Source organism: Pseudophryne corroboree, chromosome 8 (assembly GCF_028390025.1).
Source record: "Pseudophryne corroboree isolate aPseCor3 chromosome 8, aPseCor3.hap2, whole genome shotgun sequence".
In the NCBI taxonomy this organism is placed as follows: domain Eukaryota; kingdom Metazoa; phylum Chordata; class Amphibia; order Anura; family Myobatrachidae; genus Pseudophryne; species Pseudophryne corroboree.
In genome coordinates this window covers 277,161,458-277,177,316 of record NC_086451.1, presented here as the reverse complement: position 1 = coordinate 277,177,316, position 15,859 = coordinate 277,161,458, and the positions used below count along the sequence as shown (strand labels likewise).

At 42.8% G+C, this 15,859-nt stretch overlaps 1 protein-coding gene across 4 annotated transcripts in view; it reads left to right on the top strand.

The window, feature by feature from the left end:
• Positions 1-15,859, top strand: part of TENM1 (teneurin transmembrane protein 1) — a 1,080,468-nt gene that overhangs the window by 925,622 nt on the left and 138,987 nt on the right. For all 4 annotated transcript variants that reach the window (XM_063937256.1, XM_063937254.1, XM_063937255.1 and 1 more), the window contains one exon: positions 1,566-1,720. In XM_063937256.1, the coding sequence (XP_063793326.1) occupies positions 1,566-1,720 (155 nt within the window). The remainder of the gene's footprint in view (positions 1-1,565; positions 1,721-15,859) is intronic.

Sequence of the window (15,859 nt, the reverse complement as noted above, 5' to 3'; positions counted from 1 at the left end):
ATACAGCCACCTCATTGCACCTCTTTTTCTTCTTTGCATGATGTGCTGTTTGCGGACTAGTTTTTGTTAAGTGCCATCCTGTCTGCCACTGCAGTGCCACTCCTAAATGGGCCAGCTGTTTGTTCCGCACACTTGTGTCGCTTAGCTTAGTCATACAGCTACCTCATTGCACCTCTTTTACTTCTTTGCATGATGTGCTGTTTGAGGACTAGTTTTTTTTAAGTGCAATCCTGTCTGCCACTGCAGTGCCACTCCTAGATAGGCCAGGTGTTTGTGCCGCACACTTGTGTCGCTTAGCTTAGTCATACAGCTACCTCATTGCACCTCTTTTTTACTTCTTTGCATGATGTGCTGTTTGACGACTAGTTTTTTTTAAGTGCCATCCTGTCTGCCACTGCAGTGCCACTCCTAGATGGGCCAGGTGTTCGTGCCGAACACTTGTGTCGCTTAGCTTAGTCATACAGCTACCTCGGTGCAACTTTTAGGCCTAAAAACAATATTGTGAGGTGTGAGGTGTTCAGAATAGACTGGAAATGAGTGGAAATTAATGTTATTGAGGTTAATAATACCGTAGGTTCAAAATTACCCCCAAATTCTGTGATTTTCAGCTATTTTTATGTTTTTTTCAAAAATCATCCAGATCCAAAACCAAAACCCGAAAGGGTGGTTTTGTCAAAACCAATCTAGATCCAAAACACGAGCAGGGATCCAGATCCAAAACCAAAACACGAAAAGTGTCCACTGCACATCTCTAGTCTCTGTTCAATTGTGGGTGGCTTGCTTCATTTGCATTGCCTCGCAGTTCCATCACTAAAAAGATGGCTACTGTGTCAGCATTGCGACCGCATCTGAATCAGACCCATGGTGTAGTGAACCTTATTGCACTGTGCACAAAAGCTGGTACAAGAAAGCTATACAAAGTAAAGTATAAACAATTGCTGTTGTCTATTTTTCTTATAATAAACAGTAGCACAGCACAGCAAACTGTTAAGATGACAATGTGTAGGTTGTAGCGATTTTGTTCTGCAGTTACAGTAATTACAAGTTTATGGATATAAATTACTTTCATGAAAGTACTTTCTAATAACATTCCTGCCATTATTCAGGATAGAGAATAAGAAGATACAATTCAATTTAATCAATATATACTACAACAGTGGTTCTCAAACTCGGTCCTCAGGACCCCCACACAGTGCATGTTTTGCAGGTAACCCAGCAAGTGCACAGGTGTATTAATTACTCACTGACACATTTTAAAAGGTCCGCAGTTGGAGCTAATTATTTCACTTGCGATTCTGTGAGGAAACCTGCAAAACATGCACCGTGTGGGGTCCTGAGGACCGAGTTTGAGAACCTGTGCACTACAATATGAGCCAATTTAACAAGGTTAAAGCATACACTGTACTTCTTCACCTTTGGTTTTTTAAGATGAGATTGATTGATTGAGAGATGGATGGATGGATGGATAGACACAAACAAAACATGCATATGTAAGATTCAGCTATGTACATTAAGCTGACAGGATGAGTTTTATCAGCAAGACTAACTCTGATCTCCTTCAACAGGCATTACTGTGGATGCACATGGCTTCATATATTTTGTTGACGGTACCATGATACGAAAAATTGATGACAGAGGTATCATTTCAACAGTCATAGGCCTCAATGGGTTAACCTCAACTCAGCCCTTAAGCTGTGACTCAGGGATGGATATCAGCCGGGTAAGAGACATTTATTGCATTCTATTGACAAATTCTACTTTTGGGTGACTGTTGATCAGTGAGCAGGATGATTAGGGAGGAATGGGAACAGGAGCAGAAGCACGATCGCTCGTGGGAACTAAAAATCAGAATTTGGTTGATTTTTTTCATTAAAGCAGTAATTGCTTTACCTCAAAATGCATTTAAATATGCTGATTTTTGCTTGTTTCATTCATGTAATGTAACTACTGTACTGCAGAGTATCTAAATTAATTGTTATCATTTTTGTCATAGAGATTCTATTAAATGTAGAGGGCCGATTGGTTGTGTTCAGCTAATAATTCAGTTATTACACATGATGCACCACAAATTATGAGAAGCCTTTTTTTTTCTTTAGTCTAACAGAATAATTTAATAGATAAATATACAGTATGTGTGTACATCACCTTAGTACTTTGCTCACAACACGCATTGTTGCAAGCATGTGTGTGGAATATTCTTCAAAACAATGTGTCATCTTTACATTGGTCCTGATTCAGCATGGAGTGCAATTGCAAAACTTTGCAAATCCAAACCTCAGCAATGCATAGCACCTTTTTCCTGCATTTGCGATAGCATTACTGCGATCTAATCGCAGTCCTGGATGAACATTGCGACCATTGGGGATATAGATAGATAGATAGATAGATAGATAGATAGATAGATAGATAGATAGATAGATAGATAGATAGATAGATAGATAGATAGAAATTGTATGTCTGAAATTGACAAATAATGTGTGTGAGGTATTATTTTGCTTGTAATATGTATTCGTATATATATATATATATATACACTAGGTGGTTCATCGCGCCCTACGGGCGCTCTTCACACAGTCGTACGGGGCTACGCCCCCTTAACCCTTGCACGCCCTTGTGGCATGCAATATATGTATTATATTAAGAAATTACCTCCATTCATAATTGTGTGAGTGGTTAAATATTACACGGACAAAGGGCGTGCGATGGTAAAGGGGTCGAAGCCCCTTGCAACGGCGTGAACAGTGCACACAGGGCCTGATGAATCACCTAGTAGGTGCTGTGGTTGGGGAAGTGGCAGGTGCGGGTGAGACGCAGACAGGGTCCGGGAGTGCCGTGGGTGGGGAAGGAGCGGTTGTGGGGTGCCAAAGGTGGGGGAGTGGCTGGTGTGGTGGTGCCGTGGGTGGTGGTCCGGAGCCACCGCAGGTAGGGGAGGAGCAGTTGCGGGGGTGCCACGGGTGGGGGAGGGGTGGGTGTAGTGCGGCGGGTGGGGGAGGGCCGAGTGCTGGGGTGCCACGGGTGGGGAAGGGGGTCCAGAGCCACTGCGGGTGCTGGAGGGGGGGTGTCGGGGTGCCACGGATGGGGCCTGGAGTTACTGCGAGTGGGGGAGGGGCGGGTAATGCTTCTCCTGCTTCTCCTCCTGGAAGCAGCTAAGCTGCTGTCCTCCCTTTTGGCAGTGGCTCTCCCGGAGACACGCACAGCAGCCAAGCAGCCAGTCACTATTGTTAGCGCCAGTGTCCCAACGCGCCGCATAACAGGGAAGAAGATGCACTCAATAAACTACAGCTCCCAGCTGGCCTTAGCGCCGGAATGCTTCAGCGCTAAAGGCTGCTGGGAGGTGTAGTTTATTTAGTGCATCTACTTCCCTGTAATGCGGCGCGTTGGGACACCGGTGCTAACAACAGTGACTGGCTGGCAGAACTGACTGACTCGCTGAATCAATGTAAAAAGTGAGAGTGCTGTGCAGTGTCAGTGACACTGCACACCCACTGCACTGCACAGCACTGTCACCTTTTACACGGTTTCAGCATCCAGACATTACCCTCCACGATATCACCCACTCTATCCATTACATTAGCCTCCTCGGGGCTTCCAGGCCGGCAGCCCAAGTGCTGTGTTGCGGAGTCAGGGCGTCAGGGCCTCTGGGGATCTGGGCATGGCTGTGGCGGTGAGGCACTTCTGTGACATCACGCGCTTAGGAGGCTCCGGGGCTCAGAGAGTATGCAGCGCAGGGAGGGCTATGAAAGCCTTTCGCTGCGCCGCTTTCATACACATCTATGCCGGTGGCCACAGCAGCTTTTGTTCAACCTGTGCCATGGCTAGGGAGTGGGGATTGTTGATGCTGAAGGGGGCAGGTGGACTGGCAGCAGGACATAGGATGCTGCAGTAAAAGGATTTTTTTCCTATCTACAGCGCAGAGACTTGCTGCACATGCAGTTGCATATCCTCTAGCTGTACCTTTTTGGCAGGTACAGTACCTTTTTTATGGTCTGTACTGATTTTTGGCTCTCCAAACTTCCATTGAAAGTATATTACCCATGGTCACGCCCCCTTTTCGAATTTGTACTGATTTTTATGTGTAAATTGTTGGAGGTATGTTACTGCAGATGTAGCGGGCCTATTTTGGGGTGTGGACCTGAAGCTGTATAAATCCAGTGATACTGCCGTATATTTCCAGTGATACTGCCATATAATTCCAGTGGTACTGGCATTTAAATCCAGTGATACTGCTGTATAAATCCAGTCCAGTGGCACTGCCGCATAATTACAGTGATACTGCCATGTAATTCCAGTGGTACTGGCGTATAAATCCAGTGATACTGACGTATAAATCCAGTCCAGTTGTACTGCCGTATAATTCCAGTGATACTGCCGTATATTTCCAGTGATACTGGCGTATAATGCCAGTGGTACTGGTGTATAAATCCAGATGATACTGCCATATAAATCCAGTACAGTGGTACTGCCGTATAATTCCAGTGATACTGCCGTATAATTCCAGTGATACTGCCGTATAATGCCATTGGTATTGGCGTATAAGTCCAGTGATACTGCCATAATAATCCAGTCCAGTGGTACAGCCATATAAGTTCAGTGGTACTGCCATATAAGTCCAGTGATACAGCCATAGAATTCTAGTGTTACTGGCGTATAAGTTCAGTGAGACTGGCGTATAAATCCAGTACAGTGGTACTGCCATATAAATCCAGTGGTACTGCCGTATAATTCCAGTGATACTGCCATATAATTCCAGTGATACTACCATATAAATCCAGTGGTACTAGTGTATAAATTCAGTGGTACTTGCGTATAAATCAAGTCCATAATTGGTACTGCCATATAAGTCCAGTGGTAATGCCGTAAAATTTCAGTGATACTGCAGTATAATTCCAGTGGTACTGGCGAATAAATCCAGTGTTCCTGCCGTATAAATCCAGCCCAGTGACAAACTGCCGTATAACTCCAGTGGTACTGCTGTATAATTCCAGTGGTACTGGCATATAAATCCAGTGATCCTGCCGTATAAATCCAGTCCAGTGGTACTGCCGTATAAGTCCAGTGGTACTGCCGTATAATTCTAGTGATACTGCCATATAAATCCAATGGTACTGACGTATAAATCCAGTCCAGTGATACTGCCATATATGTCAAGTGGTACTGCCATATAATTACAGAGATATTGCCATATAAGTCCAGCGGTACTGCTGTATAAATCCAGTGGTACTGGCATATAAATCCAGTCCAGTGATACTGCCGTATATATATTTAGTGGTACTGCCGTTTAAATCCAGGGATACTGCCATATATGTCCAGTGATACTGCCGTATAAATCCTGTGGTACTGGCATATAAATCCAGTCCAGTGGTACTGACATATAAGTCCAGTGGTTCTGCCGTATAAATCCAGTATTACTGCTGTATAATTCCAGTGGTACTGCCTTATAAATCCAGTGATACTGCCGTATAAATCCAGTCCAGTGGTACTGCCATATAATTCCATTGACACTGCCGTATAAATCCAATAATACTGCCGTATAATTCCAGTGGTACTAGTGTATAAATCCAGTGATACTGCTGTATAAATCCAGTCCATTGGTACTGCCATATAAGTCCAGTGGTACTGCCGTATAATTCCAGTGATACTGCCGTATAATTCCAGTGGTACTGGTGTATAAATCCAGCGATCCTACTGTATAAATACAGTCCAGTGATACTGGTGTATAAATCCAGTGGTACTGCTGTATAATTCCAGTAACATTGCCGTATAATTCCAGTGATACTCCCATATAATTCTAGTGGTACTGGCATACAAATCCAGTGAAGCTGCCATATAATTTCAGTCCAGTGGTACTGCCGTATAAATCCAGTGGTACTGCCGTATAATTCTAGTGATACTGCTGTATAATTCCAGTGATAAATCCAGTCCAGTGAAACTGCCGTATATGTCCAGTGGTACTGCCATATAATTCCAGAGATATTGCCATATGTGTCCAGTGGTACTGCCGTATAAATCCAGTGGTACTGGTGTATAAATCCAGTCCAGTGATACTGCCGTATATATGTCCAGTGGTACTGCCATATAAATCCAGGAATACTGCCGTATATGTCCAGTGATACTGCCGTTTAAATCCCGTGGTACTGGCGTATAAATCCAGTCCAGTGATCCCGCCGTATATGTCCAGTGGTACTGCCGTATAAATCCAGTCCAGTGGTACTGCCGTATAAGTCCAGTCCAGTGGTGCTACCATATAAATTCAGTGGTGCTGTCCTGTGCTGTATATTATTTACTCCAAATAAAGGGGTTATTAATATTTAATCCAAATCATTTTTACAGGGTTTGCCCTGTGTTGTGTAGAGGTACGCTCTCCTTTGCTTAATTTTGTTATATAACTCCAGAAAAATAATGGAGAACAAAAATTTGGAGGATAAAATAGGGAAAGATCAAAAACCACTTCCTTCTACTGCTGCTGCTGCTGCTGTTGTTGCTGCTGGGAGTCTACCCAGAGGGGATGTCGGAAGACTACTTGTACTACTTCAACTAAGCAAATGACTGTCCAACAGTCCTTTGCGAGGAATATGAAATATGACAGCAGTCACCCTGTTGCAAAGCGAATTACTGAGGCCATAACAAGCATGTTAGACGTGCGTTCGGTATCCGCCATTAGTGCAGTGGGACTGCAGTGCCAACCCTAGATGGGCCAGGTGTTTGTGCTGCAGACTTGTGTCGCTTAGCTTAGTTATACTGCTACCTCATTGTACCTTTTTTACTTCTTTGCATGATGTGCTGTTTGGGGACTAGTTTTTAAAGTGCCATCCTGTCTCACACTGCCATATAAGTCCAGGGGTACTGCCGTATAAGTCCAGTCCAGTGGTGCTGTCTTGTGCTGCCATAAGTCCAGTGGTGGTGTCCTGTGCTCTATATTATTTACTCCAAATAAAAGGGTTATATACATTCCTTATATTATTATCCAAATATTTTTTACAGGGTTTGCCCTGTGTGGTGTAGGGGTATGCTCGCCTGTGCTGCATATTATTATAATAGCTCCAAATAAAAGGAGAACAGAATGACAGGCATGGGAATGGAGAGAGTTAAACCTCCTGTGATGGGTGTGGACCAGACTGGCATGACAGGCTACAGCCAATTATAGTTAGGGGAGGGATCAGTATATATAGGAGATGCATAGGGCATTGGGGGTCTCTTTTAGTTTGCCTTCCCGCCCTCCCACCCCATTTTAGTTTGATTAGGCACGGAGTTTTGTGGCTTTAGGTTGTTAGTAGTGGTTTTCTCTTGGCTATTTGTTTGGTGGAAAAGAACGGCAGGTTCTGGTTTGGTTTGTTAGTCACAGTTTTTACGGTGTTGGTGTGATTTAGGTTCACTCACCTCCATTGACTTTTAAGGCCACAAGATCACCCGACAGGGGGCAGCGTCATCACCCATCAGGGTGGGTAGTCAGCGTGGAGGTCTGAGTTGGATACCTATGTAAGGTTTTTGTGGTAGATTAGGATTGTTTTAGTTTTAATGTATTTGAGGTTATATTCAGTGGGTTTTTAGCCATTCTTTTTTCTGCCACCATATTCAGTTAATATTATATGCTAATTTAATATTTTCTTTTACAGGTTTTTTCTAGTTGGTTAGGGTTACAATAAATAGCTAACAATTTTCTGCCAAATTCAAGTTTCCATGTCTTTATTCTTAGTATAAGGGTATAGGATGTTTTTACTGTTAGAATGGAGGCACTCATCAGTCATTAGGAGGTTTAGGGTTATTATTATCCAAATAAATTTTAAAGGCTTTGCTGTGTGTGTGTGTGTGTGTGTGTGTGTGTGTGTGTGTGTGTGTGTGTGTGTGTGTGTGTGTGTGTGTGTGTGTGTGTGTGGTTTAGGGGTACCCTCTCCTGTGCCACCAATATTGTGCGTATTTTACATCTGGGCAAATTCCAGCACATCCCATGTTGTTTGTGCCGCACACTTGTGTCGCTTAGCTTAGTCATACAGCCCCCATTGCACCTCTTTTTCTTCTATGTATGATGTGCTGTTTGGGGCCTAGTTTTTTTAAGTGCCATCCTGTTCCTGTCTGCAACTGCATTGCCACTCCTAGATGGGCAAGGTGTTTGTGCCGCACACTTGTGCTGCTTAGCTTAGTCATACAGCTACCTCATTGCACCTCTTTTACTTCTTTGCATGATGTGCTGTTTTGGGCCTAGTTTTTTTAAGTGCCATCCTGTCTGCAATTGCAGTGCCACTCCTAGATGTGCCAGGTGTTTGTGCCGCACACTTATGTCGCTTAGCTTGGTCATACAGCTACCTCATTGCACCTCTTTTACTTCTTTGCATGATGTGCTGTTTGGGGACTAGTTTTTTAAGAGCCATCCTGTCTGCAACTGCAGTGCCAACCCTAGATGGGCCAGGTGTTTGTGCTGCACACTTGTGTCGCTTAGCTTAGTCATACAGCCACCTCGGTACAGCCTTTTGGCCTAAAAACAATATTGTGAGGTGTGAGGTGTTCAGAATAGACTGGAAATGAGTGGAAATTAATGTTATTGAGGTCAATAATACTGTAGGATCAAAATTACCCCCAAATTCTGTGATTTTAGCTGTTTTTATGTTTTTTCAAAAATCATCCAGATCCAAAACCAAAACTCAGAGCAGGAGCCCGGCGGCAGATGACTCCGTTGCCTCCCAGAGTTCTGCCTCTGTATCATCCGTCACTTGGAAGCATTGTGTCTATCCTGTTTTATTACAAATTAACATCTTATTCCCATTTGTCACCACCTCTGATAGATGTATGACAAGTGGTGCTGTACGTATGTATGACACTGTTCTTTGCAAGACAGGGTACACTGAGACTTCTAGTTCCACAACAGCTCAAGGCCACAGGTTTCATTATCTTGTTTTAACTCAATAGACATCCTTTCCCATGATTAGAAGGAATCCACAATGGTTTAAGAAACTACATTTCAGCTATAAATATCCAGCAGAATTTCCTGCATATGGAGTATGTGTGCCTGGCCTTCAAATGATTGTCTGCTGTTGATTTACCTTTAATCCGAAGAAATGGTCCTTATGTTTTTACTGAACTACGAAAGCAGGCAAATCATCAAAACCATTCTACAGGAGACCAGCTGTAATAACTGAAGAGCATGCTGGGGAATATAACATGGACAGCAGCAAGAGTTTTGTTAAGGAAAGGTCTGCTGAAATATGGGCTGAAGTAGCAACTTCATAGACATTGGAGAAAGCAATCAGCCTGTTAATGCATTTCATATATGTAGATTATGGGGCTGATTCACAGACGCGGCTGCAATGTGTTCTTAGAAATAAGTGTGGATTTCAGCCGTTATACAGAGTTGGCGGCACTGACCCTGTCCATCCACTTGTGAGAGCACTGTAGCCATAATCTCTCAGTTGCACCAGTCCTATCCTTGGGGTGTGGTATATAGATAGAATAGACTTAGGCCATGCTCGCCATGCTTTTTTCGGGCATAGTGCCTCACTGCGCTCGGCACAGGTTACTGTTCCCAATTGTAGTCCACATAGATCGTAAAGTATGATAAAGTTCAAATTTTTTTTTCTAAATGTGAAAAACTCATGTTGACCTTTTGTCATGTCAACCTAGTACATATCAACCTAGAGTCCCTGTCGACCTAGAAACCATGTCGACCTACTTACTGTTGAACAATAGTGGTTGACCTAGACACTGTCGACCTAAGTCTTGTCGACCTAGAGACCGGCTCCCCTATCCTTGGCGGAGAAGATACAAATTAGACACATCTTTGCCTATGCACAATTCTGAATAGCCCACAAGTCTGCCTACTCACCCACAATACGCCCTCATGCTACTGAACATAACCTTGCAAAGCTGTTCTCCATTTGTAGACACGCCCTGATAAAAAGGACCCTAAGGGCCTACAAATGTCAGATTATGGCTTTGTAATTTTGTATATTTAATACACTTATTCTGTGGAGTGCCGCCTATTCGTTTCTGCAGGGGCTATCTAGGTCCATAAAGGAGAGAGATTGTCTATACTTTAATAAGGAAGGCACCCCGGCTTTGACTCCTTTATCTAGAGTGCCAAATTACACAAATATAGATAGATAGATAGATAGATAGATAGATAGATAGATAGATAGATAGATAGATAGAGTATATGCAACAGCGCGTAGAATAAGTTCTGTGTCATCTTATATGCTGCTTGTAATGCATTTGTACAGTAATTCCAATCAAACAGGACATTATGGATCAGTTAAATTATAGAAAAAGTAGTTACCAGCCCATCAAAAGGACAGAACAAAATAAAATATTTTGTGTTTTTAAACATTTTTTTCCCAAATTTGTTCAAATTCGGGTCCTCGCTTTGCTCGCCACACTTCGGGCTCGGTTACTAAAGGTAATAGTTTGTGACATGAATAGCAAATGGAAAAAAAAAGTTAAGAAAAATATTACTAGCCAGGGGATGTTATTCAAGGAAAGCTGCTTATAAAGTCACATAATGTATGGTAGAGGCTGAATGCACACATAATGGACATGTGGAGGGGTTCTTATGGGACATAAGGGGCATGTGGAGAGGTTTGATGGCACATAAGGGTCATGTAGGGGTGGTCTGGCACATAAGGAACTTAATATATCTATTTTCCAATAATTATTTTTTTAATGCTCATCACCCCCCAACCCCACTATAACATTTTTATGTTTTTTGTGCCCCCTACCACTCATTCTTTTACTTACAATACTCCTTATGCTTCAAGCAGTCCTCTTCTGTACCATTATTTTATTGTGTAAGTTGTCTGGGAGCGACTGAGCTCAGATTGACCATGGAAAAAGTTCCTTTAGACCAGGGGCATCCAAACTTATTTTGGAGTGCCATATTAAGAAAATGACTGTGGATGGAGGATGCAAAATGATAAGGGTTCTTTGCTGGATTAATCTTATTCTAAGAATCGCAAACAAATCAAAATATCTTGAAATGAACATATTTTTCACAATTTCAGAATTCAGTTTGCTTTCTGTGAAGAAATGCGCAATACAGTATACCACAAAACAGAGACTCCAATTCATAGTATGCCACACAGTAGTGCCCCCAAATAATAATATACTACACTAAAATAATCCAAATTATATTATGCCACACCATAATGCCCCAATTGATAATAATGCCCCTTTTTTGTATGCCGGCCATAGAGTGCCCTCGGTCATGCCCCTTTTTATGGTCAGAGCCCCCTCAGATGTAGAGATGACATGTCCCTTTATGTGCCTCAATCCCCAGAGCCTCCTCAACCCCCTCAAATTACCAGCCAAAAAGCCCTCATGCCCTTATAAAGTCATCCCAGTGCCCACTCATGTGTTTATATTGCCAGCCCAAAGCCCCAACTTGCCCTTAAAAACTTTTGTATTGTCACCCAAGAGCCAGTCTTCATACCCTTATATTGCCAGACTAGAGCCCCCCTCATACCAATAAATTGCCATCCCAGTGCCCCTATCATGCCCATGTCTTACTGACTATCAACACCAAAGAGATAATCCGCTCCCCCATATGTCCATCCAAGCATTTCACGCCACTCCTGTACAGGTAATACTTTACCTCTATTAGGAGATGTTGTAATCTCTTCCATTAATATTGGTCCTAAAGGAAGAATGACTAGGTAGAGATAAGTCCCTTATCTCTTTCAGCTTCTAAATCAGTCTACCCCTCTCCCCAGATAAATAATGGCTAGTGTTATCTATGCCTTTCTGCCTTTAGTGACATGCTTCAACTTATATTGCTTCAGAGTGCATAACTGTTTCTGTTCCCAGTGCTTAGGGATGTCTCATGAGTTTGTAATTCACAGTCACTGTATGAAGTGTGGATATAAAAGATTGACATTTGTGGTTTTAGTTTAAAAAAAAACAACAACAACAAATGATATAATTTACTGTCATGAATCTTCAGATATCCACAGGTAGAATCTGTGTCACAGGTCACATTGTGTATGTGATTACCATATCCCATACACAGAAACAAAATGGAACTACTAAACCTGTTTATACAGTACTTTTATATATATTTATGCAAACAGGGGGGATGATTTCGAACTGGATGCATAAACGTTTAAAAAAAGGTTGAATCAAACGCACACAAAAAAATAATATACTTGTGCAGATACTGTATTCTAAGCCGGAAGCAACTAAATATGAAACCGCAGACACTGTATTCTAAGCCGGAAGCATCTAAATATGAATCCAGTACCAGAACATCCATACAAGGCTTACATCAGGCATATATTGGATACACTTGCACCAAACCAGTTCATAAACAAAAGTCAAAGTTTTTAATGTTTGCTTTGAAAGTGAAAAAAAAATTATTTCATGAAAAACCCTTTTTTTGAATACAGCTAGTATTGTCCTACTCCTTGTGAATGAAAGAAAGTAACAAAATAAATCTAATATCATAGGCAGAATGCATTTTGAATGAGATACAACCTGGCATTTAGTGCCTGCCATCTATTGTGGCATTTATCAACGTCGTATACTGTACATGAAGATTTGTGATCATTTACACAAAGGGAAGTTCTTCCAATAAGAGCTGTTTATTATGCTATGAGGACTTCTGGGTTTATGACCCTGGAGTCCTAAGACGCATGCACAGCCATCAGTTAGTGCACGTGCAAGCTGCGGGGGACACTGGAAAGGATCCTATATGATCCCTCTTGGGCATTTATGCAGAAAGAATCCCATAGGCTTCCATAGGCAATGCCATCTGTAGATGTTATTGCCTATTGGGTACACACTTCAGAAAATTTAGCTTTCCAGAGCTTGATAAATATGGAGAATGCTGTCAAACCTCTGAAAACAGCAGTTATTTCGAGTTTTGACCCCATTTTGCGGTATATCCTATATAATAAAAGGGTGTACTATGTTTGGCCGGCACTCGTGATCCCGGTGCCCAGCATACCAGCGTTGGGATCCCGACCGCCGGAATGCCGGCAGCAGGATGAGTGCAAAAGAGTCCCTTGTGGGCTCGCTGCACTCACCACGCTGCGGGCATGGTGGTGCGCTAAGCACACCACGCTATTTATGTTCCCACCAGGGATGTCGTGGACACCCCAAGAGGGAGAATAGTTGTCTGTATACCGACAGCCAGTATATCGAGTGCCTCCCATAACAAAAGGCTTACACTGCTCCTCACCTCTATGGGGGTGATGTTTTGCGCACTGGTGGCCGCTAGACTCCCTCTGCAATGTTTTTACTAGTGGTGTGCCTGGCTCCTTCTCAGCACTGTCAGCTCTCTATCTGGAGCTCACTCCAGTACTCCTTCTTCCAGGTCCTGCTCAGTGTAGGAAGAAACTTTATAATGTCTCTACCAAAGTGCTGATTGAGGAGGACAGTGGCAGAGTGGCAGTGTCAGACAGTGAGGCAGTGGCTGACTGGTGAGTGCTGCCACTGATTAACTCTATGGGGGTGGGGGCAGTCCCATTACAACATTAGAATTCAACTGTTGAAGAACAATCATTTGTTGTTCTTTAAGTTAATATTTGCATTTTAATGTCCAGCAGCAGAACTAGTATTTTTATTGTTAGTAAGGGTCAGTACTTTGTGGCATAATGTGTGTAAGGGGTACTATTGTGTGGCCTAATATGAATAAGGGACACTATTACATAGTGTAATGTGAATAAGGAGATCTACTGTGTGATGTAATGTGCATAAGGGGGTACTACTGTGTGGCATAAAGTGAATAAGGGGTACCACTGTGTAATGTAACATGAATAAGGGGCACTACCATGTGGCATAACATGATAAAGGGATACTACTGTGTTGCATAATGTGAATAAGGGGTACCACTGTGTAATGTAACATGAATAAGGGGCACTAGCATGTTGCATAACACGAATAAGGGATGCTACTGCATAGTGTAATGTGAATAAGGGGCTCTACTGTGTGGCATAATGTGAATAAGGGGCACTACTGTGTGACATAACACGAATAAGGGACAATACTATGCAGTGTAATGTGAATAAGGGTCATTATTGGGTGGTGTAATATGAACAAGGGGCACAACTGTGTGGCCTAACATAAGGGAAACTACTGTGCAGTGTAATGTGAATAAGGGGCAATACTGTGAGGTAATGTAAATGAGGTTGCAATACTGTATGGAGTCATTTGAATTAGGGGGGTACTATTTTTGGTCATGCACTGTCCCTATTCAAAATTGGGGAGGGGGTGGGTCACCTGTGCTCTTTCTGGCACAGGGCATCAAAATGCCTAGTTATGGTTCTGTCCAAGCCCTCAGGAACTCACAAGTGATACTTTTATTGATAGGCATATCTGCATCTCCTTACAGGTCTGCCTCACTTCTCACAAACATGAACACGCTGTTACTGTGCCTGGTCTGTAACTATACACCCCTTCTCGTCCCCATTCTATGTCTCCAATATTAAAGAGGTGCAAGTGTCATATTGGGATGCTGACAGAGCTGTTTGATTTTTTTTTCATGCACAAAGCACAATACATATTTGCATATTTGATGCATAGCAAACGGGTGTGCCACTGACTAAGCTGATCCCCAGTGTCACTACAGCTAGACATAATACATGACATATTTCCTGAGCAATTTTGTAATAATAGTAAATTCATTGGAAATAGTTTTGGCCATGATGTACATTATAATAAACCATGTACTCTACACACGAGAGATTCATGTATATCCTTCACAGTATCTGGCTGCAGTTTCCTCATACTCATACATTAGATTAGGAAATTCAATGCAAAATGCCTTAACGTTCTACTACTTGTCAGTAACTTTCCCACATAAATAATATTTGATTGTTCTAAATAAAACTATTGTTAAATAAGTTCATGAGATTGAATAAATAATGGGTTTCTATACTTTGAAGGATATCAAATTAGCCCCGGTAATTTACCAGGGCTAATTGTCCCACTGGGGACTTGCTAATTAGCCCTGATAAGCCGCGACACGTGCCGGCTTATCGAGGATTTGTCATGACTGTGGTTTTTGTGAACCCGGTGTTAGTGAAGTCTGCGTGGGTGACTGGAGGACTATGTGTATATTAGGCTGGTCTGTAGGAATCAGTGAGAAGAAGGAGCAATCCCTGACTGGGGATCGAACCCGGGCCTCGGCAGAGGAAGCCGTATCCTGACCACTGGATCACCAGGGACTTGGTGTTGATAGCAGGATGCTGAATGTATTGGTGATATTGAACTGGATAAACTGTCACAGGAGTGGGTGCTTGTGTACTCAAGGTTACTATGTAATAGGTTCTATGGAGTTGCGCAGAACTGGGCTGGTTACTGGCAAGATTGAGAACCGGACTGGTTACTGGTGAGACTGAGAACCGGGCTGGTTACCAGTGAGACTGTGAACCGCACTGTGAACCGGGTTGTTGTACCGGTATACTGGAACACAACTGTAATCCGGGTTGGTACCGGATATAACTGGAAACGCAACTGAAAGTAGAACGATGACTGTGGCTGTGACTTTAAGACAAGGCTGAAGAACACTGCGGCTGTGGCTTTAAGACGAGACTGAAGAATACTGCGGCTGTGGTTTTAAGATGAGACTGGAGAATACTGCGGCTGTGACTTTAAGATGAGACTGTAGAATACAAAAGCTCACACAGAACTGTGTGTGACACAAGGAACTGGCAGAGTCTGCAACTCAAGTCTCCTGACTTATACTTCCTGGTCCTTGGTGATTGGTGAACAGTGTCAGGTGATTCAGAGAGTCTCAGGCTGCCACGGGATTGGACAGCTCTGGGTCAGGTGAACAGTCATTGTCATGTGAGTACTCTAGACTAGGCTCTGATGTGGAGTGAGACCTAGCAGGCCAAAAGAACACTGAAGCCTGAACTTCTGCAAATGAACAGAGGAT